Here is a 21,921-nt window from a genome sequence, read left to right as displayed (position 1 = left end):
TAATGTTTCCTTTTTTTAATTCCACACTCTGTTTCTGTAGTAAGTCTAAAGCATATAATCCGTTGCAATGTTCCTAAGCCTTTTACATGGTGAATTCTTTTCAGTCAATAAACAGTAATAACAATATAATGCTTGTTTTGAACTTTATCTTCTTCCTGAATATCCCTTAATTAGTACGCAATAGAATTAAATGCGACTGCAGTCTCACTATACGATTTTGAATAATTAGAAGAAAAAATACAAATTCCAAACTAAGCACCTAAGTCTTGTAGGAATTTACTGCCACCTTCAGGTTTTAATCAAAATGCAATCATAGTACAGCTTTTATATTTCCAGGAGACAGTCCCTGGTTAATGTAGTTAAAATATTAACATTATTTTCTGGTTTGGGAAGCAAAGTGCTAAGTTAGACTGCAGTACAAATGTCTTTCATGAAATACCCTTTCCCCTTGTCTTTCATGATTCTTCTACAATGTAATTGAAAATCAAAGCCTACAATATTTTATCAGTCACTATACATACAGGGAGCTCCCAGAACACTGTCCAGAATATACCTAAGTATCTTCAGACTAAATCTAATTTAAAAAGCTCTTCAAGCAAAACGGTTTTAAAGGTTCCATGTGTCAATGCCCTCCAGCCAAAGACGAACAGGAACACATCTATAGTTAAACAAGTTGGGTTTCTTGCTCACTGCAACGAGGGAGCGCACACACCATGGGGAGCTGTGGGTGTCTGAGAAAGAAGGTGTGAGAAAGGACTTAGAAGATTTGGACTTATAGTGGAAGATTTGGGGTTGCGTTCATGGAAGTGGGGCTTTGCTCTGGATGGGATACTGTCAGGAAGTGGGGGCACTTCTATGACAGGGCATTTTAATAAATCTTATTTATAAGGCAGGAGGAATGAAACAAGGCCAAAGCCATCATGGATAAAACAGCAGCAGCTGTTCATATTAGCCAAGATAGGGGAAGCTTTCAGATTTTTGTGGTTGGCAGGCTGACCTTGGTTTTGTCTATACTTACACAAGATTATGAGGGGGAGCAGGGTCTTGGTTTTTCCGTCTCCCTTCATCGCAGGCACAGAGTGGCCTTGTTTGATGTTGATGTTCTATGAGATTGTTTATGCTCAACAGAACACAAAGGCAAGTGCCAGACAGTTCCCAGTTGTCAGGGACTGCTTTTCTTTCTCAGAGGAACGTTTGCAATTCTACCAATACCTTTAGTGTTATTCCTTGAATTTGTGCTGAAATCATAGAAGTTCATTATGTTTTTTTTAAGATGGAAATCAATAGAATTTGAAGCCCTGGTGTTCATGATAAATGTTGTAAGCTAAAAAAAAAAAAAAATTAGGAGGGTATTTATTAGAAGACTCATGTAACATGAGGAAGATTGGGTGCAGGAGGACTGTGGGTCAGCTGGAAGCAGGAAGTTAAATGCCAAGAACTAACTAACTGTCTCTCATCTCTTCAGCTCTCCATGTCATCTTTCTCCACAGGGCAGGAAACTTAATTGCCTATTGCTTAATTGTCTTCCCAGTTACATTTAAAAAGGGAGACTGACTCTCTTTCTACAGTGTAATTTGAAAGATCCCAGGGGAGAGTTCCAGCTGGGGTAGCCTGAGTTACAGACCCACCTAATCTAAACAACTGTGACCAAGAATGGCAGAGCATGAGAGAGATGGATGCTCCCATTGGAACCACATGGTTGGGGAAGAAGCAGTTTCTGGAAAAAGTAGAACTGGAGTGCTGGGCAAAAGAACTGAAGTTCAGCCAGGAGTGAAAAAATCAGTTCTGGGTTTTAGAAATAAAATACCTGCTATAGGCAGCACTCTTTACAATAGTCAACACATGGAAGCAACCTAAATGTCCATCGACAGATGACTGAATAAAGAAGATGTGGTACATATATACAATGGAATATTACTCAGCCATAAAAAAAAGAACAAAATAATGCCATTTGCAGCAACATGGACGGACCCAGAGAGTATCATACTAAGTGAAGTAAGTCAGACAGAGAAAGACAAATATCATATGATATCACTTATATGTGAAATCTTAAAAAAAATGATACAAATGAACTCATTTACAAAACAGAAATAGACTCACAGACATAGAAAACAAACTTATGGTTACCAAAGGGGAAAATGGGGGGAGAGGGATAAATTAGGAGTTTGGGATTAACAGATACACACTACTATGTATAAAATAAACAACAAGGACCTACTGTATAGCACAGAGAACAATACTCAGTATCTTGTAATAACCTGTAATGGAAAAGAATCTGAAAAAGTATATATATATTTTTAAAAAATTTTTAAAGGTGATTAATAAAAAGTCTTGACATTAAAAAAAAAAGAAAAAGACAAGCACAGAAGAGTACGTATAATATTCCTTTAATGTAAATAATGGGTCCTGCTTTGCCCTATTTTATTTACTTGGCAGAAAAACAACCAATATAAGTCATGGAATCTTTTAAAGCTCAAAGTGGAGGGAGAAAAAGAGGAAGTCCAGAGAACTAGGAGAGGACACAGGAGGCATCTTGCAGGCAGTGGACAGGCCAGCATCCTCTCCTTCTTTGGTCTCCCTTCACCTAGGCAGCCTCGCAGAGAGTGGACTTGGGCCATGACCATGACTGGTGCTAAGAACTCCCTTGAGCAGCCACACCAGGAGAAGGGAGAGGAGAGCTCTACAGGAGGGGAAGGGGAACGAGCAGACACAACCCTTGGGCTCCCCTGACTATGAGAAGCCTGAAACCTCCCAACAGACCCTTGGGCATGAGGGACGGTACAGCTCAAGGGTGTGTAGGAAAGGCCCAAACCAATTTGGCCCTGATGTAGTGGGTACTGTTATTATTTATACATATATAAGTATATTGATAAAATACGTATAGGTTAACACCATGGAGGGTAAGCTTCAAATCAAAAACTGCTGTAGTGGTGGGGGAGTCGGGGGGGAAGAACTGGGAGATTGGGATGGACATATACACACTACTATGTATAAAATAGATAACTAATAAGAACCTGCTGTATAGCACAGGGAACTCCACTTCGCTGTACAGTAGAAACTAACACAACATTGCAAAACAACTATACCCCAATAAAAAAATAAATTAAAAAAAAAACTGCTGTAGCCAATGAATAACAAACAGTGCCTGAATTTTTTTTAAAATCGGCTTTCCTTAATAAGTGCAATTACCCATAAATGTACTTAAACATAATATACTGAAATCATAAATTTATCTTCAAAGAAGTGAAAACACTTTACTATCTTTGCCATTACCAATAACATTTTCATATTTGCTCAATAATAAGCGAAATATATTTCTTTCAACATCCCACTAATAGCAGGTATCATTTAGCCTCTGCCTGAGGATCTGGTTTTCTAAGCAGTTTAACATAAATTATAATCTTTACTAGCAGAGATAAAATGCTACCATGTGGCCTGCTTCTGGACTAGAATTATGGCACTTCTCTCTTCAAGAGAATGCAACAGTCTCCTGGCAAGTTCACCCACTTCAAACTTCTATTAGATACAGAAAAATGGAAAAGGAAAGGAAAAATGAACTCTCAAGACTGTTACTACATAACTTTTCCCCTTGACCTTCTTTAATAAATTGCGTCTTTGAAAGAGAATATATTAACTTCAAGTTTAAGAGCAAAGAAATTTTAGACTTATAGTTGCTTTCTAGTTATAGATAGATGATAGATAGATAGAAAGAAGATAGATGATAGATAACGTATATAACATATATACATTTTTCAGAAAGATTAGCAACTTGAGATAACCAACTAAGTTTAAGAACATTCAAAATATAAGTTCTGCCACAATCTTTTGCCTTGCATACCTTGAGGAAAAAAACCCCAGAAATTCCTAATATATGGTAAATTTATGAAGTAAGCATAACAGAATTCTGACATTTATGTTCATTTTGTTTCAAACATGAAAAATAATAAATAACGACTTTCTGTTTATATACTAAACATAGTTCCGGGCACATGGCAGGCATTCGAATTACAAGTATTATTATCACTGGCTGCCCATGAGCCAGGGGCCACACTGGTCCAATAAACTGGGCAGAGTAGCAAAGTACATAATATAGAAAGAACTTAGAGGGGGGCTGTGGACCAGGCCTGCACAGCGAGATCCTGGTCAGCAGAGCACCAGGAAAAAATAAAATCAAAAATAAGATACTAAAAATAGAGTTGCCATGATCCAGCAATCCCACTCCTGGGCATATATCCAGACAAAACTATAATTCAAAAAGATACATGCACCCCTATGTTCACAGCAGCACTATTCACAATAGCCAAGGCATGGAAACAACCTAAATGTCCATCGACAGATGAATGGATAAAGAAGATATGGTATATGTATACAATGGAATATTAACCATAAAAAAGAATGAAATAATGCCATTTGCAGCAACGTGGATGGACCTAGAGATTAACATACTAAGCGAAGTAAGTCAGAGAGAGAAAGACAGATACCATATGATATCACTTATATGTGAAATCTAAAATACGACACAAATGAACATATCTACAAACCAGAAACAGACTCACAGACACAGAAAACAGACTTGTGGTTGCCAAGGGGGAAGTGGGGCTGGGGAAGCATGGGTTCAGAGTTTGGGACTAGCAGATGCAAACTATTATATATGGAATGGATAAACAACAAGGTCCTACTGTATAGTATAGGAACTATATACAATATCCTGTGATAAACCATAATGGAAAAGAATATGAATAAGAATATATATAACAATCACTTTGCTGTACATCAGAAATTAACATGACATTGTAAATCAACTATACTTCAATAAAATTTTTTTAAAAATAAGATTATAACAATGTGTCCGGCACAATACCAGGAAGGGGCTATCTCACAAGAGGACAGGTGACTCCTTCAAGTTTCGACAAAACCATCTTTTGACTCCAAGTTTGCTTTCACGCAGATTTTCCTAGAAGGAAAAAATATGCCAAGTAGTTGACTTGAGGAGTCTGGTCTCCTTCTCAGTGAAAATTATTAAACTGACACTCGGCTGTCACTTCAATCCACTGTGAGTGGGTTGGTCTAACTCCCCCAGAGCTGTCAACTCAGGCATGTTATTAGTTTGATAGAGCTGCCATAACAAAATACCACAGACTGGGTGGCTTAAACAACAGAAATGTATTTTCTCACAATTCTGGAGGTTAAAAGTCCAAGATTGAGGTGTTGGCAGGTTCGGTTTCTCCTGAAGCCTCTCTCCTTGGCTTGCAGGTGGTGGACTTCTCACTGTCTTCACATGGTCTTTCCTCTGTGTTCACACATCTGCTGTCCAAATTTCTCTGTGTCCAAATTTCCTTTTATAAGGACATCAGTCAGACTGGATGAGGGCCCAACCTAACACCCATTTTAACTTAATCACCTCTTTAAATGCCCCATCTCCAAATACCTATTAATGTAAATTGTCTTAAATCCTTCTTAGAAGTAGACAGGTTATAAATAATAAAAGTGCACAAGTCATTCAAGACACTACGAATGACACACAAACACATCTTTTTATTATATACTAAATTTAAAAATCCAAATATTATTAAAAATGCTTATGAAACATTGTATACATAAGTACTGTCAAATACTATCAGATTATGACATTATGTACATTTGCTAAGGTTAATTAGAAACAGAACAACGTACATAACTGCTGATAATGAATTTCAGAAGTCAAATATTTTAACATTTGGCAACTGTGAAGTAGTGATCTGCACAGGAAGATGTTTGCAGAGGTAAAATAGTGAGAAAACAAATGGAAAAATGCAGATATTCCTGCCCTAAGTGTTAATAAGTAGATCTCTTCCTCATCCTCTTAAGTCTCCATATAACAGAAATTAAAGTGCACAAGACCACCAGGAATACCTGATTTGGTTGTACCCTAATATATACTACAGCCAATTGTGCTGCCATATTGAGGGTTTCAATTCCCTGTACTGTTCCTGAGGTTTTAGAAGTTAATTTTGAATGTGACTAGGGGAAGAGTCACAACTTTCTAAATTGCACCAAGTGGCCTTAAAGTGTAGAAACACCAAAGATAAAAATATTAATTTGGGAATAGATTCAAGGAGATCATCCCTGTCTATTTTGTCCTAGGAATAAAATTAGGATACGAACCTAGTTTTACCTCTGGAAAATGCTTACTAAAAATCTGTTTCAAAAGATCAGACGTGTACAGCAAGCACCACAATACTGTCAGTTACTGTACACCACTTACATACTGCATCATAAATACCAGGCATATATACCTGCCCTCTAAAGGTTCACAAGAAATACAGGTAGAAGGATGTTATTACTTGACACTAATTTTACTAATCAACATGAAGTATAATTTGTAAAAATAGGTCACCTCCATACAATCAAGGAAAAGGAGAAGGAAAGCTGCTAGTCTACAAAAGTGCTCCTTTTAGCTTTCAAACCCAATAGCTTAATTTGGGGTAAAACAAGATTGCAAAGTAAGGCCATCAGTTCTAAATAAGCTGATGATGCCATCTATACATACTCACGTATATATGTTTAAATTTCAATTCTGATTTAACACAAAAGTACTATTACAAACCATTTATAGGAAACATTTCATCAGGCTTATTTACAAATACATGATCAGTGACAAAGACACTGAAAATCAAGAAAACTGCAGATAAATGTAGCCATTGCTAACATAGTTCACTAAAGGTAAGACAGATTTACATACAAACCAAAGAAAAAAGTTTAGTAAGAAACCCCTACCATATATACTTATTGGTCACTGGGCCAAAAAGGCAAATAAATGTAATAATAATGATTAAACTTTTATCACTGTCTCTTTTAATAACATATCAACATGAGGTCTACTTAGAGTACTACCTACAAATACACAGTCTCTCATGATTCGATGAGAATATTAAGTTACTGAATACTTTTTTTTATTCCCATGGCACATCATACTTGGTAACACTAATAAGGTAGATTTAGATAACACTTAAATCATGATTACGAATGTTTAATTGAATATTTTCCTTTCTGTAGCTGTGAAATGTAAAGCTTAGATTTGCTTCCATCAGGCCTCTTAAACCAAACTTCATCATGGTTAATTGTTGTAATTACAGCACTAAAAAGAAAAAAAATATGAATGAATGAATTACAATATGCCTTCTCCACTCATTTGAGAGCACAAACTATAAAACCAAAATAGCTGGACTATAAGAGTAGATGCAGGTATGTAATTGTCATTTACCGGAATGCTATCAGCAGGGTATGCTGTCAAAAATATCACATTCAGCAACACTTAATAGATAATCTCCTTTCTTTTCTTAATAGAGTTGGTAAAACTTACTACTAGAACTATTAAAAGCACACTGTCCCTAACTCCATTCCCACCCCACCTCCAAAAGAAGAAAAAGTGGAGCTAACACCACTCCTTATGTAGTATTACACCTCCAACTCATATCAGCCTTGGCAGTAGGAAATCTTTCAAATACCAAACTTAACTCCCAGTGTCAAGCATCTATGGTACTTGTACAGATTTTTTTTAACACTATTAATCTTTACATAGAAATCTTTCTAAAAATATATGTGTTTAATCCTCTTTTATGTTATTTCATCTCCTTTTTAACCACATTTATGCGAAGTAGTAGTAGTTAAATGTCTCAAAAGCAATAAGATAAAGCAAAGAATCCATGGATATCATGTATAACTAGTAATTAATTAGCTCAATGAGCTTCTATGAGAAAAGTTACTATACACACTGCTCCTGAAATGAGTATTCTATACTAAACACAAACACTTTATTTACTACTGATGCCTAGAAAAAGATAGTTTCTTACTGTAAAAGGTTACTACTCTGAGAATTAAATCCTAAACTACTAAAGGAATTAAAGCAGCGATGGGCAATAATATTTTCCAAAGGCCACACCAGATAAAACTTAGAAGGCTCTATAAGTAATTACATAAACTTTATTTAAGCCTAGACAGATTGAGTTTTTTAAAAGGCAATTTTCAGTTTTCAAGTTATACTTTAATTCCCACTACTCTAAGTTTTTGTTAATTTTCAATTCCTTTCCCATTCTAATTGAAGCAAATTTTTAATCTAAAATACTGTAATATATCCCAAAAAGTTAAGGATTAACAGAGCCACACTGTGGCAGCATACTGTCAAATTCATAACAGTCTGGTTTAAAGGTCATAATATTAGGATCATAGCAAGTCATCTATTATAAGAATTAATAAATGGGATCTCTTACCTGGCTAAATAATTCCAACATTTCCATTTGTGTTAATGCTTGTGTCCATGAACTTAATATGTAACTCTGGTGTATAAAATTAATACTGGTGTGTAAACATGCTAATCAAATCATATGTCAAGAGAAAAAAAGAATCCATAGGGAATTAATAATGTATTATGAATGCACTACGGAAGCAGCAAATATTTACTGACAACAATGTGGTAAACTCTAATACTGAGTAGCCCTGAAATGATAAAGGCTTTTTACCTTGTAGGACATTCATCTTTTTTGTCAATACATATTGTCTGTCCACGTATATACCATTCACCATCATAATACAATCTTCCCTCTTCAGATCTAGCACTGTGCAGGTGTTTTTCCAGTTTCACAGGTGCTAAAGGGATCAGTTCAAAAACTGTTATATTAATAAGACATTGTCAGAAGAAAAGTGCAGAACATTAAGTATTAACACCAACCCATGCATATATGTGAAAAAACACTAAAAATATTTCTTAGATAACAAACCTAAATCTAATAAAAACAAGAGAATTTCATTTCTTACATTTTTATATAATTCACTAAGTTTTAAATTTAGCTATTTAATAAAGCTAAACAATATACAATAAATCAATTAACTAGACAAGTGTAAGAAAGAGAAGCAGATACATTATCAATTACTAGTGCCAACTTTAAGTAAGATTTAAAATCTGAATTGTCATATTTCTACTGAAAATTATATTTTTCGTATTTTCTCCCCTGCAGCTGACACTTCCAAAAAAGCAAAGTTTAATATATATTCCAAGAGTTCCCCAGGACTTTGATTCTAAAAAGGAAATGTCCTCAAGTAGAACTTCCATTTTGAAATCCTAGCAATGGTTTGAGATTCACCAGATAAACTCATGCAGAGAAAAAAAATGTTCTTTATAGAAGCACACTGTCAAAAGCATACCATGAAATACACACCTCTGCATCATTCAAATGTCACCACCTCAGAAAGGTCTTCCCCAACCACTCTACCCACTCCTCAGTTAATCTTCATCACAGCTTTATATTTCCTTCATAGCAATTATTACAATTTGTCAGTATCTGTTAGTTATCTATTTACATATACATTATTATTCTGCCTCCCCCCAAGGAAGTTCCAGGAGGTCCATCTGTTGCACCACTGTATTCCCAGAACCTCAAATAGTGCCTCCTATATAGAAGGTGTTCAGTAAGTATTCACTCATTCATTCGTTCAACAAATGTTTTCTGAGAACTGCGACTAAAAGAGATGTTTCTGACCTTTGTGGAGCTTACGATTCTCTCAGGAGACAGGTAAACATGTAAACAATCAATAAAAAATTACAAATTGTGTTAAGTGCCATGAAGAAAACAAATAGTACACATGCTAAAGATAACATAACAGGGGTCAGGGAGGAGACCCACTCAACAGTGTAGTGAGACTCTTAAAGGAATCCATGACTCAAAAATGTTCAGAATATAGGTAGTTACCCTTCCACTTAATTCCCAAGGGAAGCAGTTTAGTACAATATTGCTAACAATTTCCTGACATCATATAAAGTTTAAAAGAATCCTTGGGTTAAATATAAAATAGAAATTGATCTCTTATAGATTATCTGTTGGGATATGACTCTTCGTATTTAAAACATGTTTTATTTAAAATTCTAGCTTCATTGTTCTCAGAATTAGGAAATCTCATATATAGTGAAAGTAGGCAGAAACAGAGAAAGTTATCCTAGACAATAATGCCCATCACTACTTTGGCAGTGATTTCAGACTTTCCAAAAAATTGTGAAAGTATAATTTGATATAAATTTTACTAAGGCATATCAGAATGTGTAAATCTTAGTGGTGTGTAAATTTTCTTGATGAACCCCACTGCCAGCACTCTAATCTCTCACCTAGAAAACACAGGCACAGAAGAAATTTTGCCCACAATTCCAGAGGATTCACAGGCTCCCTGAAGGCCATCCACGGACTCCTAAAACCTCCCCTACAGAACTACTAAACCCATAAAAAACACTAAGTACATACGTTTAAAATTACTGATCCATTATTAGCAATTGAAATGTAGTTGAAACACTAAAAGAAGAAATACATTCCATTCAGAAATCTTGAAACTTTTACATGAGGCAAAGACTCCAGAAGAATTCCTCATAATTCTGGGGATAGTGTTCACTGATGAAATGAAACCAGTGATAGGGGACTGACTTAAAAAGTCTCCATAGCAAAGATTTCTGAACTCAGACTAAATGACTTACGTTCTGTTTTCACTCTGTGTGGACCCAGTGTAGCCATTGCCTTAATTAAAAAAAAAAAAAAAAAAGAAGAAGAAGAAAGATGTCTGAGTTCATAGGCAAAGTATATTTTAGTATCTATTTAATATATACAACACAACTGATAAGCTCAATGACAAACACAGTGAAATACGATCTTTAGCTGCTTCAATAAATTGGTAATGTCTAAGACCATAGGAATATATAAAAAGAATAACAATTTCTCCTAGAGGTGTTATCAATATCCGAAATAATCTCAAATTCTCAACTAAGAAGCTTCTGAAAATAGAAAAATTTAATAAGAAAAGTCTCCACTTTCATACAAGCACAGAAAATCCTATAATGCTTGAATGTTTAAAGACAGGATGCAAGACATATAATAAGGGTTCAAATATTCACTTTCATTTATTCAACAAATATTTATTGAGGGTCTTCCATGAGCCGTTATCAGGCTAAGAACTAGGCACAGAATGGTAATTTATTATTATTTTGGGGTAACCTAAATAAACGCTTTTCTGCACTTTTGCATAAACTATTAATTACATTATCACAGGAAAAAACAGTCAAACAGCTGACATGCATCTCTTAAAATACTCTTGCAGGGACTTCCCTGGTGGCTCAGTGGTTAAGAATCCTCCTGCCAATGCAGGGGACACAGGTTTGAGCCCTGGTCCGGGAAGATCCCACATGCCGCAGAGCAACTAAGCCCGTGCACCACAACTACTGAGCCCGCATGCCACAACTACTGAAGCCCGTGCGCCTAGAGCCCATGCTCCGCAACAAGAGAAGCCACTGCAGTGAGAAGCCCGTGCACTGCAACAAAGAGTAGCCCCCCTGCTCGCCATAACTAGGGAAAGCCCACGCGCAGCAACGAGCACCCAACGCAGCCAAAAATAAATATAAACAAATAAATAAATAAATAAATTTATTTTTAAAACTCTTGCAATCCACTATTATCTGTATTAGTATTAACTCTCTTAGAGAGACTGTTGCAAAGTAAAGCATATTTACAATAATATTTTGATGTATTAGTGAAAAATCATAGAATCTTAAAAAGTAGACTATAAAAAATATACTTGTATTCCATTGCTCTTTAATCATACCTTCCTTATTGTTGTCCAGTCTTCAAGAATATCAAGATCTTGTAGCATATAAACTATATACGGACGTTGAAAAGTCAAGGTCAATTTAGCTGTAAGAATTTCACATTTTGAATTATACTTCCAAACTTCTGTTTCTCAGAGAATGGAACAATGACTTCTGGACAAAAACCTTCAGCATGCTGAATTCTGACTTCAAATTATTCTTCTAAAAACTTAGTACCAGGATAAATATGTTCCAGTACTTCAGATGTTATAACCATATTCCCTTAGTCCTATGGTATCACTGATAGCAAGATACACCACCAACCTAATCACTGGTTTGAGGTGGGGGGAAAAAGGCAGGAGCGAGGGGAGGGTACCAAAGGGAATGCCAAGATTGAATGCACATATTAATTTAATTTAAAGACACTCCAGTTTCAGAGACATTAAAAATGTTAAAAAGTACACATGAGAATAAAGCAATCATGCTACATACTAAACAGCTGCTTCATATCAAAGCCCTTGTGATCTACAAAGCCATATTAATTTTCAAAGTTGGGATCGTGACTAAATTTCTACTCCTTCCCCACTCCTCTTAATCTAAACTATACCCTTCTGCCTTCAATCGGTTTTATAAATCATCTTTTGCTTATTACAGGATCATGCAAATAAAGACAATGTATACTAACAAAAGTTACAAAGATATGCACAATGCAAAAATGTACATTAAAACAAACAAAACAAAAAAACCCAGAAAATTTGAAAAAGGATATCTGAAACCACAACTGGCTTCTTTTTGTCAGGACTGAAAGGGTCCTTCCTCTTTTTTCTTGACTGAAGCTCATCGTTCCACAGCTCTGGCAAGTAAATAAAAATTAAGTATTAGCTGATTTCTGGAGATCAAAGGAGGAAAAAAAGACTATATAATTTCATAGTAGCAAAATTTCATTGGTGTCTATGTTTATATACTGTATATATGTGTGTACTCTACATATATATATGACTATATATAATTTCATGAGCAGTTATATATTTTGAATTTTCCTCTGCTTTTATTAGAGCAAAATTCAACTTGGCACTTAGTGACTAATAACTGATAAACATTTGTCAGGCACTTTGTTAAATATAGATCGCATGAATGGTCTCAACTAATCCTCAAAGCTACCTCTGAGGCAGATAGTCTCATTACTTCAATTATAGGAGGAGACTGATTTAGAAAAGCTAAAGTAACTGTCACCCATGGTCACCCAACTACAAGTAATGCAGCAGTGGCATTAGAGCTCAGCTTGTCCTCTCTGCCTACTCCATACCAGAGAAATAGAATTTGTAACAAGTAAAATAATACATATGCAAGAACGATAGGATAACCCAGTAAATCTTCCATCCAATGTAGAAATCCTTTCCACAGTACCTCTGAAAAAGCCATTTCACTTTGGACTGATCTAATTAGTAGTAAGTATTTCCTTTTTCTGAGACAAAAATCTGCCTCCCTGGAAAGTCCATCCATTTGTCCTAGTTTGTGTGGGACCAAAGAGAAAAGGGTTTTATTCCTTCTTCCACATGACAATCTTTCAAGGCTTAGAGGAAAGAACATATACTATAGCTGTCTTCCAATACTATTCTTATGTTATAATAATATTCTTACTATTCTTGTAGTATACTATCTTATGCCTACAGTTCCTGTCTCACTTCTATTTTGTTCCCTTTCATGTGCTCCATTTTCTACGTCTTTCTGAAGTGTGAGTCCAAATCAAAGCAACGATCACAATCATATCAAATTCTTTAGCAGTCTTGCCCCTTCCCCTCTCATTAGGACACTTCACTTACATATGTATAGGAGACTACATATGGCAAGACACCTCAGTAAACCAAAGGTTTAGTGTCACTTAAACATGACAGTCACAGCATTCCCCTCACCTGAGGTAATATCAATGCTGTGCCTGTCCTCTTCAAGCCTTCTTATCTTCTCCTCTAGTTCACTCTGCACTGTATCATATAACAAAAGCTTTTCACTCTGGAAAAAAAAAAAGCAGATCACACATAAGTAGAAAGAACAAATCGGTCTATCTTAACTAAGAGTACCAAATAACTCACTCTTAAAGTATTTTAACATATGGCGCTTTTGATTAATTTCAACTTAAAAATTTTAATGATAAAATATCAAATATATGAATAAACTAACACTAGAAAATATAGAATCTAAATATAGGGAGAACTATATACAATTAAATTGTTTAAGAACATCTAAATTTATATGTGATAAATAAAGAGGCAAATATTTACTTTATAAAAAAACTCATAGTAAGCTCCCATGGCCCCTTTTAAATATAAGCAGGTCTCACCTGTACCACAATGGAGACCTTGTCCTATAAAGTACATCATTATAAAATGGATCACTTTTTGTCATCAGAACAATTCCTCATTAATATCACAGGATCATATTAAAATAGACTAATATATCACCAGGAGAAAAATTCAAATCTAAATTTTATAATTATTTTAAACAATTCAATTATAGTCAAAATCCTAAAATTACAGATTAATTATATCCAAATCTTTCAACATAACTATAGAAAGATTGAGTCACTTGTTAAGAGACAAGACTGTTCACTAGTAAATCAGACTAGAATCCAGGTCTACTAGTTCTAGCCCACTGTATCCCTTATTTTAAAAGCCATAGAATGCACATCAGTATAATATATAGATTTATTATATAAAAAGCTATGACAGATTCCCACCCACCCACCACATGCTTATCTCTAGTAAGGATATTAGCCTATTGGGCCAGATATAGCTAGATATGACTGTCTCGTAGAGGTCACTGGAATGCAGTTAGTTATGATTTCTTGTGGATGGCATAAGCCATGCCCATTTTCAGCATTCCCAGTGTCAGTTATGAAGTCCTCTCTTTGGGGTTTGAAATTTAGAGTCTACACATGCTTGAAGGTTCTCCTGAGTGGTAGAGAAAAGATGGCTTTTGTCAAGTTGAAGCAATCCAGGAGCTAGAGAGAAAGCAAAGCTGAAGAAGACTAAAACTAGATCTCATATGAAAAATTACCTCATTACATGCTACTCTCTATGCTTACTTCCTTTTACTTACCCCTCTGCCTTTGGTAAAGTCTTACAGATATTCTAGCCTTATCTACATTGTATTACAGGAATTGGGAAATGTTATGTAGCAGAGAAAAAGGGAGAGCGGGCTGTGGCCACAGTCAAGGTCGTGTGACAGCTATAAATAGAGCCGGATTCTCCAACCAAAGAAGACTCTGAATGCTAAGCAGGAGTGACAAAGCTTTTGTTTTTAAGAATATTTCAATTTTAAAAAAACTTTTAAGTAAAAATAAAAATTAACATTAAAAAAAAGAATATGGAAGTTTAACTGCTGCATTCTCTTTGCTTTCCATTGATAAATTTGCCCTAGGCCAAGCAGAAATTCTAAAATAAATCTACCAATCATTCTTTATAATTAAAAAAAAAAGCCACAATGGGACTAAAATGTTTAAAGCTTTTAAGGCATCTCTAAAAATATAATAGGTATATTTTAAAGTATACAAATAGAAGTGCCTTGAATCTATCCTCACTGTTATTTCTTTGATCTTCTCTCCCTTATCCCCAACCCCTCAACAACTTTCCCTGAGAAGGAAAGTCATAATGAAGCAGCTAAAAGACACCTAGAAAAGAAAGAGGCATCCAAACTCCCTTGCTTTGGTGCCTGTAGAGGCTTCTATAGTCAATAGATAACTTAGCTTTTTTAAAGTATTACTAATTATAATTACATGTTTGGCTTCAAAATCCCACAACCCTCCAATCTCCACACATATACTTAGTGAACCTGCTGAGTGCTTTCGCAGGCTGACACCTATGCTCCTTCTCATCAGGGCAATGCCAGGGAGCCCCAGGAAAGTGGCTCCAAGGTTCCGTGTTTGTACTCGTCTCCCCCCTGGCCTGGGTTCAGAACCAACTCCCTTTTGGCAGTTCCCTGATTTAGGCATCTCACAGTTCCCAACCTGGAACGGAGTCCTCAGAGATTTTCAAAGATTAGCATTACCAGAGAGCAAACCATATTAAAAAGCTACAATCATTTTTTTTAAAAGTGGGATGCACTGGAATAAAAAGATAAGCAGAACAGAATTTAAAAGCCAAGAAATAGACCCATTGGTTATGGGAAATTTTATGAAAAAGGTGACTTTTCAAATCATTTGGAAACCTGATGACAATAAATGACAACAGAAAAATAAGTTTAACTACACAGAGAAAAACTTAGGTTCTTTGCCTCATGTTATACAAAAAAATTAATGGACTAAAGAGTTAAATTTACGATATGAAATGCAAAAGAACTAAAGGAAAGGGACTTCCCTGGTGGTCCAAGGGTAAAGAATCCGTCTTCTAATGCAGGGGACGCGGGTTCAATCCCTGGTCGGGGAACTAAGATCCCACATGCCATGGGGCAACTAAGCCCACGGGCCACAACGACTGAGCTCCCGTGCCTCGACAAGAGAGCCCACGTGCCGCAAACTACAGAGCCCACGCACTCTGGAACCCACGCACCACAACTATAGAGAGAAGACCCACCCGCCACAACAAGACAGAAGCCCGTACGCTGCAACGAAGAGCCCGCGCAGCACAATAAAATATCCCGCGTGCCGCAACTAAGACCTGACGCAGCCAAAAAATAAAGAAAGAAAGAAAGAAAAAAAAATCAACTTCAAAAGAACTAAAGGAAAGATGGTGACTCTTTATTTGATGTTGGGGTGAAAGAAGTCTTTCAAAGCACAAAAATTAGAAGGACAAGTTATTTTTTTAAAACTATGCACACAGAAATTAAAAACACATTAAAAAGCAAACAAAAGTAAGAGGAAGGCAATAAAAAAATATTTACAACATGGCAAAGGCCTAATAACCATAAGATGGAATTAAACAAGCATGGATAAATCAGTAAGAAAAATCTAAATACTATCCATACTCACTGCCAAAATCGGCCAAAAAGAGAGACAGAAAAACACAACTGCAAATTAAAATGTGCCTTATGTGATATTATTTTTCACTTGGCAAAGTTGTTTCCTTCTTTTCAAGCATAATAAACAATGCCAACTGATACTGAGAATATAAACCAACTCAACAATTTGGAAAGTAATTTAGAAACAAGTATTGAGGACTTTACTGATTGTATCCTTTGATCTAGTAATTACACTGAGGATTCCATCCTAAGGAAATAACAACCTCGACCAATGCTGTATGGAAAAGGATGCTCACAACAGCAATACTTGTAATGCCTAAAACTAGTAACAAAGTAAAATCCAGTAATAGAGTACTGGCTACATAAATTATTGTACATCCATACTACTACTCTGCAGACACCAAAAATTCAGAATTCAAAAAGTAGGGAGAAACTGCTAGAGTAAGATTACAAATGAACCCAGATCATAAACTCTCTCTTCCCTAAGACATAATGAAATAAACAAAAATATGTACAAAATAAATCAACAAACCACACTTGTAGTTATCAAACAAAGGAAGGGGCACAATGTCATGCCAAAATCTCTGAACGTGGTGACTACACTGAGACAGAACCCCAGGACCTGCATTATGTACACTACACACATGCGTGCACTTCATAAAGAAAGAATATGAGGGCTTCCCTGGTGGCACACCGGTTGAGAGTCTGCCTGCCAATGCAGGGGACACGGGTTCGAGCCCTGGTCTGGGAAGATCCCACATGCCACGGAGCAACTGGGCCCGTGAGCCACAACTACTGAGCCTGCGCGTCTGGAGCCTGTGCTCCACAACGGGAGAGGCCACGACAGTTGAGAGGCCCGCACACCGCGATGAAGAGTGGCCCCCGCTTGCCGCAACTGGAGAAAGCCCTCGCACAGAAACGAAGACCCAACACAGCCAAAAATAAATAAATAAATAAATAAATTTATTAAAAAAAATAAATAAATAAAGAATATGAGAGAAGGGGAAATATTCTGAAAAGTCTGAGTTATACTTCCAAATCTAGAAAGAAATGAAGGAGGGTCTGGATGGGGGAAAATACATGAAAAGCCCTAGAGAGAGAAAGCCCTCTTCATGGTAGGCTCACCAGCGAGAAGAAAACTTCCACAGCTCAGCAGCTGACAAGCTCTGCACACAGGCAGATTGTACTGACTCACTCCTAAATATGAATGATGGCCAAAGGTGACGAGTTATTTGTGAAAAGCATCAAAATGAAAGACATAGAGACAAACAAACAAAAAAGAAGTATAAAGAAACAGACACAAGTCAAGACACAGAAAAAAATTTCAAAGCAACTACATTTAATACCCACAGAGGAAAGCGATTACACCCATAAGGAAAGAACAGGAGTTAGAAAAAATATTTAAAAATGAGTAATCAGAGGGCATAAGTGCTCTTGGAAATTAAATACATAATAGAAATAAAATATTTAGTAAAAGGAGTGGATGAGAAAGTTGAATACGCTCTTAAAAAGAATAAAATAAGAATGAAGGGAGGGAGGGGTAGGGACTTCCCTGGTGGCGCAGTGGTTAGGAATCCGCCTGCCAATGCAGGGGACACAGGTTCAAGCCCTGGTCTGGGAAGATCCCACATGCCGTGGAGCAACTAAGCCCATGTGCCACAACTACTGAGCTCACATGCCACAACTACTGAAGCCTGCACACATAGAGCCCGTGCTCCGCAACAAGATAAGCCACCGCAATGAGCAGCTCGTGCACTGCAACGAAGAGTAGCCCCCACTCGCCTCAACTAGAGAAAGCCCACACACAGCAATGAAGATCCAATGCAGCTAAAAATAAATAAAATAAAAAAAAAAATGAAGGGAGGAGGGGTGGAGGGAGGGAGGTACAATAAAAATGTATAAGATCTATATAATATGTAATAATTATATGAAATAAAAGAAAATTCAAAGATCAATCTTGGAGGTCCAGCAGCCAACCAATAAGAGTTTCAAAAAGAGAAAACAGAAAATAATGGAGAAGAACAATATAAGAAACTTCCCAGAACTAAAGATATGAGTTTCCTGATTTAAAGGTTCCTTTGAGTATTCATAACGAATGAAAAGAGACACACACCAAGGCACATCATCTTGCTGTTCCGCAGCATCAAGGACAAAGAAAAATAGGTATTCAGGAAGAAAACAGGTCATGAACAAAGGATCAGGAATCAAAATGATAAGAGGCTTCTCATAAGCAATACTGGAAGCTAGAAGACAATGGAAAAATGCCTTCAAAATTCTGAGGAAACATGATTACTTACCATCTAGAATTCCATACTCTGAATTGTGAGTTAAGATGTTTTTGGACTTGAAAGATGTAGGGGTTTTAAAACATGTCCAATAAATGTTTGACATGCCTCCCTTCAAAAGGTGGAGTCTAATTCCTCTCCCCTTGATGTGGGTAGGACTTAGTGACTCATCTCTAATGAACAGAATGTGGCAGAAATCTAAGTTATTAAAAATCCTGTCACTTCTGTCTTGCTCTTGCGACCCGTTCACTCTGGGAGAAGCCAGTCACCAGGTCATGGGGGCCCTCAGTCAGCCTGTGGAGAGGCCCATGGGACTAAGGCTTCCAACCAACAACCAGCAACAGCTTGCCAGCCTTGGAAGTCAGTCACTTGGGAAGCAGATCCTACAGCCCTCCCTCAAGCCTTCAGACAACTGCTTCCCTGGCCGACCTCTTCACTGCAACTTCATGTGATTCCCTGAGCCTGAACCACCCAGCTAAGTTGCTCCCCAATTCCTGACAATAGAGACTGCGAAATAATAAATGTTGATTATTGTTTTAAGCGACTAAATTTTGGAGTAATTTATTACAAAGCAATAGATAACCAATACAAGAGGTCTCAAACAACTAACTTCTGTACACTTTTTCCCAAGAAGCTACTCTATGAAACTGAAAAAAGAAAACAAGATCTAGCAGGAAAGATGTAAAGGGAATTTCCAGGGTGATGGTGAAAAGATACCCCTGAAGACAGAGATGCAGCTGGCCTAGAAAGCATCTGAAGGATGTAGCAGGAAGGAACAGGTGAACAAGGTGTCCAGGGGTGGAGAAGTTGCTCCCAGGAGGGAGGACTCCAGAAGGAAATGGGTCTCATGGATTACCTGATGCATTTGATCACCTGGAAAATGGCATTGGGGGTTTTCATAAATCTGCTGGAGTCTTTGGGAAGAATTGGTAAATAAGAGAAAACTAACAAACAATAAATGAAGCAATTAATCCCAAGGTTAAAAAAATAGTTGTACAAAAAGGGAAGTTTAACCAAAGTGTAACTCCTGGATCAGTAAACAATATTTATAGTTACAATAAAACAAAAATTGTGACACAACAATATTAGAAGAATGAGATGAGGGGAACTATTATGGAATCCTCAGCTTCCATCATAGGAAACCAAAAGGTAATATCTAAAACTGATATTATTTAGAAATATGAGGGTAAACTCCAGAAGCAGTAGATAAAAGATTTTGATAGACAATTGCTGCTGGGATGTAAAATATGGAGATGGGAGAGGGACTGCTGTTTTTCATTACAAGCCTGTGCCTTCAGAAATATGTACACATATTACCCAGTAAAAACTGATTTTTAAAAGGGTATTTAGGGAGGGGGAATTGGATGAAGACAATCAAAAGGTACAAACTTCCAGTTATAAGATAAACAAGTACTAGGGATGTGATGTACAACATGATTAATATAATGAACACTGCTGTATGTTATATATGAAAGCTGTTAAGAGAGCAAATCCTAAGAGTTCTCATCTCGAGGAAAAATATTTTTTTCTCTTTCTTTAATTTTGTATCTATATGAGATGATGAATGTCCATTAAACTTATTATGATGATCACTTCACGATGTATGTAAATTAAATCATTATGCTGTACACTTTAAACTTACACAGTGCTATATGTCAATTATATCTCAATAAAACTAGAAGAAAAATTTTTAATTTTTCAAAATAAAAAATAAAACACAAAATGACCCAAAAAAAAAAAAGAAGTATTTAGAGCCATAAGGAAATACTCATGAAATGCTGCTTACAAAAAAGTTAGGATGAAAGAAATTAAAGATGATACAAATAGATGGAGAGATATACCATGTTCTTGGATTGGAAGAATAAACATTGTGAAAATGACTCTGCTACCCAAAGCAATCTACAGATTCAATGCAATCCCTATCAAACTAACAGTGGCATTTTTCACAGAACTAGAACAAAAAATTTCACAATTTGTATGGAAACACAAAAGACCCCAAATAGCCAAAGCAATCTTGAGAACGAAAAATGGAGCTGGAGGAATCAGACTCCCTGACTTCAGACTATATAACAAAGCTACAGTAATCAAGACAGTTTGGTACTGGCACAAAAACAGAAATATAGATCAATGGAACAGGATAGAAAGCCCAGAGATAAGCCCACGCACATATGGTCACCTTATCTTTGATAAAGGAGGCAAGCATATACAGTGGAGAAAAGACAGCCTCTTCAGTAAGTGGTGCTGGGAAAATTGGACAGGTACATGTAAAAGTATGAAATTAGAACACTCCCTGACACCATACACAAAAATAAACTCAAAATGGATTAAAGACCTAAGTGTAAGGCCAGACACTATCAAACTCTTAGAGGAAAACATAGGCAGAACACTCTATGACATAAATCACAGCAAGATCCTTTTTGACCCAGGTCCTAGAGAAATGGAAATAAAAACACAAATAAACAAATGGGACCTAATGAAACTGAAAAGCTTTTGCACTGCAAAGGAAACCATAAACAAGACCAAAAGACAACCCTCAGAATGGGAGAAAATATTTGCAAATGAAGCAACTGACAAAGGATTAATCTCCAAGATTTACAAGCAGCTCATGCAGCTCAATAACAAAAAAACGAACAACCCAATCCAAAAACGGGCAGAAGACCTAAATAGACATTTCTCCAAAGAAGATATACAGATTGCCAACAGACACATGAAAGAATGCTCAACATCATTAATCATTAGAGAAATGCAAATCAAAACTACAATGAGATATCATCTCACACCGGTCAGAATGGCCATCATCAAAAAATCTAGAAATAATAAATGCTGGAGAGGGTGTGGAGAAAAGGGAACACTCTTGCACTGTTGGTGGGAATGTAAATTGATACAGCCACTATGGAGAACAGTACGGAGGTTCCTTAAAAAACTAAAAATAGAACTACCATACGACCCAGCAATCCCACTACTGGGCATATACCCTGAGAAAACCATAATTCAGAAAGAGTCATGTACCAAAATATTCATTGCAGCTCTGTTTACAATAGCCAGGACATGGAAGCAACCTAGGTGTCCATCATCGGATGAATGGAT

The 21,921-nt window shown here is 36.4% G+C and overlaps 1 protein-coding gene across 1 annotated transcript in view; it reads right to left on the bottom strand.

Annotated features, from left to right (window-relative positions):
* Positions 1 to 6,754: 6,754 nt before the first annotated feature.
* The window catches only part of BRMS1L (BRMS1 like transcriptional repressor), a 40,324-nt gene continuing 25,157 nt past the window's right edge, over positions 6,755 to 21,921 (bottom strand). The window contains exons 5-10 of the mRNA XM_061182456.1: positions 13,510 to 13,606; positions 12,366 to 12,449; positions 11,614 to 11,678; positions 10,496 to 10,535; positions 8,499 to 8,625; positions 6,755 to 7,117 (exon numbers count right to left, since the gene is read on the bottom strand). Coding sequence (XP_061038439.1) covers positions 7,000 to 7,117; positions 8,499 to 8,625; positions 10,496 to 10,535; positions 11,614 to 11,678; positions 12,366 to 12,449; positions 13,510 to 13,606 — 531 coding nt within the window. The 3' untranslated portion in view covers positions 6,755 to 6,999. The remainder of the gene's footprint in view (positions 7,118 to 8,498; positions 8,626 to 10,495; positions 10,536 to 11,613; positions 11,679 to 12,365; positions 12,450 to 13,509; positions 13,607 to 21,921) is intronic.

The sequence above is a fragment of the Eubalaena glacialis genome, chromosome 2 (assembly GCF_028564815.1).
Source record: "Eubalaena glacialis isolate mEubGla1 chromosome 2, mEubGla1.1.hap2.+ XY, whole genome shotgun sequence".
Classification (NCBI taxonomy): domain Eukaryota; kingdom Metazoa; phylum Chordata; class Mammalia; order Artiodactyla; family Balaenidae; genus Eubalaena; species Eubalaena glacialis.
This window is presented reverse-complemented; position numbering and strand designations above follow the sequence as displayed.